Raw genomic sequence first — 3,848 nt, forward strand, 5'->3', positions numbered from 1 at the left:
CCAAAATCTCTGTAGATGTTCATTGAAATGAAAAATAAACAAACTAAATTAAAAAATAAAAATAAAAAAAAGCTCACTACTGTTGTTGTTGTTGTGTGCCATTAAGTCAGAACTGACTCCTACTTGACTCTCCAGCAGGAGAAGCTGATGGATTTGAACAATGTGCCTTTGGAATTGCAGCTGTTTTATACCCCTACCCTATCAGAGCTTCCCCAAAAGCTAATAGAGATAATGTAATAATATAATAGGAAAGAAAGAAACAATAAGCCATGGCATTGCTATATACTGGCAATAAAAATGAAATAGGAAATAAGAAAAAAACAGATTTCGGGATGTCTGGTGGCCTAGTGGCAAGAAGCTGCACTGCAATCCTAGAGGTACATGTTCGAATCCACCAGATGCTCTGCTGGAGAAGGAGGGGCAGTCTCCTCCTGTACCAGTCAGATCTGATTTGATGGTACACACACACACACACACACAGAGAAAAAACAGATTTCATTTGTAATAGCAAGAGTAAGTAACAAATAATTAAATGTGATTTAATGAGACAGGTTCAAATATGGCAACTAAACTTCATTGGGAGATGTAAATGGCTTCAAGTAGGTCAAGTTTCTAGGTGTGAAGAATAAGCATCTCTTCATATGTTGGTCTTAGAGATTTAATGTAATCCCTGTAAAAAATGTAGTAAGTTTTTAAAAAATATACATATCAACAAAATACTTTAAAACTTCAGAGGACAAAATGGAAACATACCAGAAGAAACGGGGCCATACGCGCCTTCAGGTGGATGTCTGCCTCTGCCAGGAGCTCATACACTGCTGCGCGGTGAGCGTGATCGGTCACGGCGCTGCGGCACAGCACGCTGTGGAAGGACAGAATGTGCTAACCAGGACACAGAGTTCCCCTCATTTTCTACCTCGCTGGGCGGTCCTGCTTGTGCCTCAGCTTCATCTGTAAATAACTGGGTCAACAATAATGAATCTTCCTACCCAAAGAGAATGTTGCTACTATTTTGTTGTTAGGTGACGTCGAAACAAGTAGAGCACATCACGACTCTATGAACAGCGGACCTGAACTCAGTCTTATCTCATCTCTGCCATACACGAGCCCATTGCCACAGTCACTGTATCAATCCACCTCATTGAGGGTCTTCCTTTCTTTCACTGACTCTGTAGCTTTCCAAGCTTCTCCAAGGGATGGCCTTTTCTAACAACATTCCCGAAGGATGACACAAACATTCACCATCCTTGCTTCTAAGAAGCACTCTGTCTGCACACTCTCCTAGATATATATGTTTGTTCTTTTGGCTGCCTGTGGGATATTTAGTACTCTCCCCCAAGTCCATAATTCAAAGGCTTCAATTGTTCCTCTGTCACTCTTATTCATTGTCTAGCTCTCAGATGCATAGCATGTGACTGAAAAGACCATGGTTCAAATCAAGTACATCATGGTCTGTAAACTGGTATCACTGCTTTTCGGGACCTTGGAAAAGTCCCTAATAGCAGACTTACCCTATGCAAAATGTCTACTGATCTCCTATTACTCATACCAAGGGTGTTGATTGTGGATCCTAGTAAGATGAAATCATTGACAATTTCAATCTTTCTCCACCTATCATGATGTTGCTTATTGGTCCACTGGTGAGGATTTTTGTCTTCTTGATGTAGAGATGCAATCCATACTGAAGGCTGTAGTCTTGATCTTTTGCAATAGACATTTCAGTTCCTCCCTGCTTTCCAGTAAACATGGTTATGTTATCTGCATAATGCATGCTGTTGATTAATCTACTGCTAATCCTGACGCTACATTTTTCTTCATAAAGTCTAGCTTCTCAAATTACTTACTCAGCACACAGATTGAAAAAGTACTGATAAAAGAGACATCCTTGACATACGCCTTTCTTGACTTTAAATCATGCAGTCTCCCTTGCTCTTTTCAGATGACAACTTCTTATAGGTTTCACATGAACACAACTAAATGTTCTGAGATTCCCATTCCTCTCAATGTCTGCCATAGCTTGTTGTGAGGCAAATAGTTTTCCATAGTCAATAATTAACACATCTACATTCTACTGGTATTCTCTACTTTTGATCAAGATCCATCTCTGACATCACCCACAGATTCTTCTAAGTCCAGCTTGAACTTCTGACAGTTCTCCTTTAATGTACTGCTGTTTTCAGTTTTGGATAATCTTCAGTAGAGATTAAAAGAGAGAAATACCAAATTGTCCATTCGATCTCTGCTCATGGAGACCTCATGTGTGTCATGCTTCATAGAGTTTTCAATGTCTGATTTTTTTCAGAGCAGATCACCAGGCCTTTCCTCCAAGATGCCTCTGGGCGGATTTAAACTCACATCTTTTTGGTGATTAGCAATCAAATATGCTCACCATTGCACTAGTCAGGGACTTCTTAAGAGGAATTCAACCCTGTCCTCCATAGGGGGAGAGAGCCTTTCAGCCACAGCCAGAGCTGCATGTCTCAGCCCTGCTCACCTTTTCCACTAGCTTTTGATGACTAACTGGTCAGTTACAGGGGCTGTGGGAAGAGCTGCAAAGTCAGCAATAATGATCCCTAAGTCATTGTTGTTTATGTTATGTGCCGTCAAGTTGTTTGCAGTTCATAGCGACCCTATGTACAACAGCCATAAATCCTGCTCTATCCCTTGCCAATCTTATTGTCTTCAACACATCTATCCCAATTACCCCACTGTCAGAATCAATCCATCTCATCGCGGGTCTTCCTCTCCTGTGCTGTCCCCCCACCCTCCCAAGAATAACCTTCTGTTCCAAGGACTGATCCTGCTTTGCAACATGTCCAAAGTATGTCAGACAAAGCTTCGGTATACTTGCTTCCAAGAAGCAGCCTGGATTCACCCTCTCTAGGATGGACTTGCTTGTTCTCCTAGCAGTCCATGTTATTATCAGTACTCTTCTCCAGCACCACAGCTCAAAGTCATCAACTCTCCTTCTGTCATCCCTAATCATTGTCCAGTTCTCTGATGCATAGCAAATAATTGCAAATCAGGCCCACCTTAGTCTCCAGACTGACACTGTTGCTCTTCAGTACTTTAAAGAAGTCTCTGACAGAAGATTTTCCCAATGCAATTTGCCTTTTCATTTCCTGCATGCAGGTACCAAGAGTGTTGATTGTAGAGCCAAGCAAACTCAAGCTGTCAACAATCTCAATCTCTTCATCATCTATCATAATGCTGCCAATCGGCCCAGTGGTGAGAATCTTTGTTTTCTTTATGTTGAGCTTCAATCCATACTGAAGGCTGCAGTCCTTAACCCTCTGCAGCAAGTGCTTGAGATCTTCCTGTTTCAGAAAGCACGGTTGGGTCATCTGCATAATGCAGATAGTTGATGAGTCTACTTCCAATGTCACACTTTTCCTCATAGAGCCCAGCCTCCCGGAAGGTCTGTTCTGCATATAGTTTGAAAAGATATGGAGATAGGACACATCCTTGCCACACACCCTTCCCAATTTTGAACCATGCAGTGTGTCTTTGTTCTGATGACTGCCTCCTGGTCCAAGCATAGGTTTCACATAAGCACAATTAAGCGTCCTGGGATTCTTATTGTTCTCAGAGTCAGCCACAGTTTAGTGTGATCCACACAGTCAAATGCCTTTGCATAGTCAACGAAACACAAACATTCCTCTGGTACTCTCTGATTTCAGCCAAGATCCATCTGACATTAGCTATAATATCCCTAGGGTCACGGCCTCTTCTAAATCCAGCCTGCTCTTCAGGCAGTTCTCTATTGATGTGCTGTTCCAGTCATTTTTGGATGATCTTCAGCAGAATCTTGCTTGCATGTGATATCAGTGATACTGTTTGATAATTTC

General features: G+C 41.8%; 1 protein-coding gene across 1 annotated transcript in view; it reads right to left on the bottom strand.

Annotated features, from left to right (window-relative positions):
• The window catches only part of LAMA3 (laminin, alpha 3), a 383,386-nt gene that overhangs the window by 165,724 nt on the left and 213,814 nt on the right, over positions 1–3,848 (bottom strand). Inside the window, 1 exon segment of the mRNA XM_006895048.1 lies at positions 754–862. Coding sequence (XP_006895110.1) covers positions 754–862 — 109 coding nt within the window.

Source organism: Elephantulus edwardii, unplaced genomic scaffold, assembly GCF_000299155.1.
Source record: "Elephantulus edwardii isolate Elephantulus edwardi_28Jun2011 unplaced genomic scaffold, EleEdw1.0 scaffold00155, whole genome shotgun sequence".
In the NCBI taxonomy this organism is placed as follows: Eukaryota; Metazoa; Chordata; class Mammalia; order Macroscelidea; family Macroscelididae; genus Elephantulus; species Elephantulus edwardii.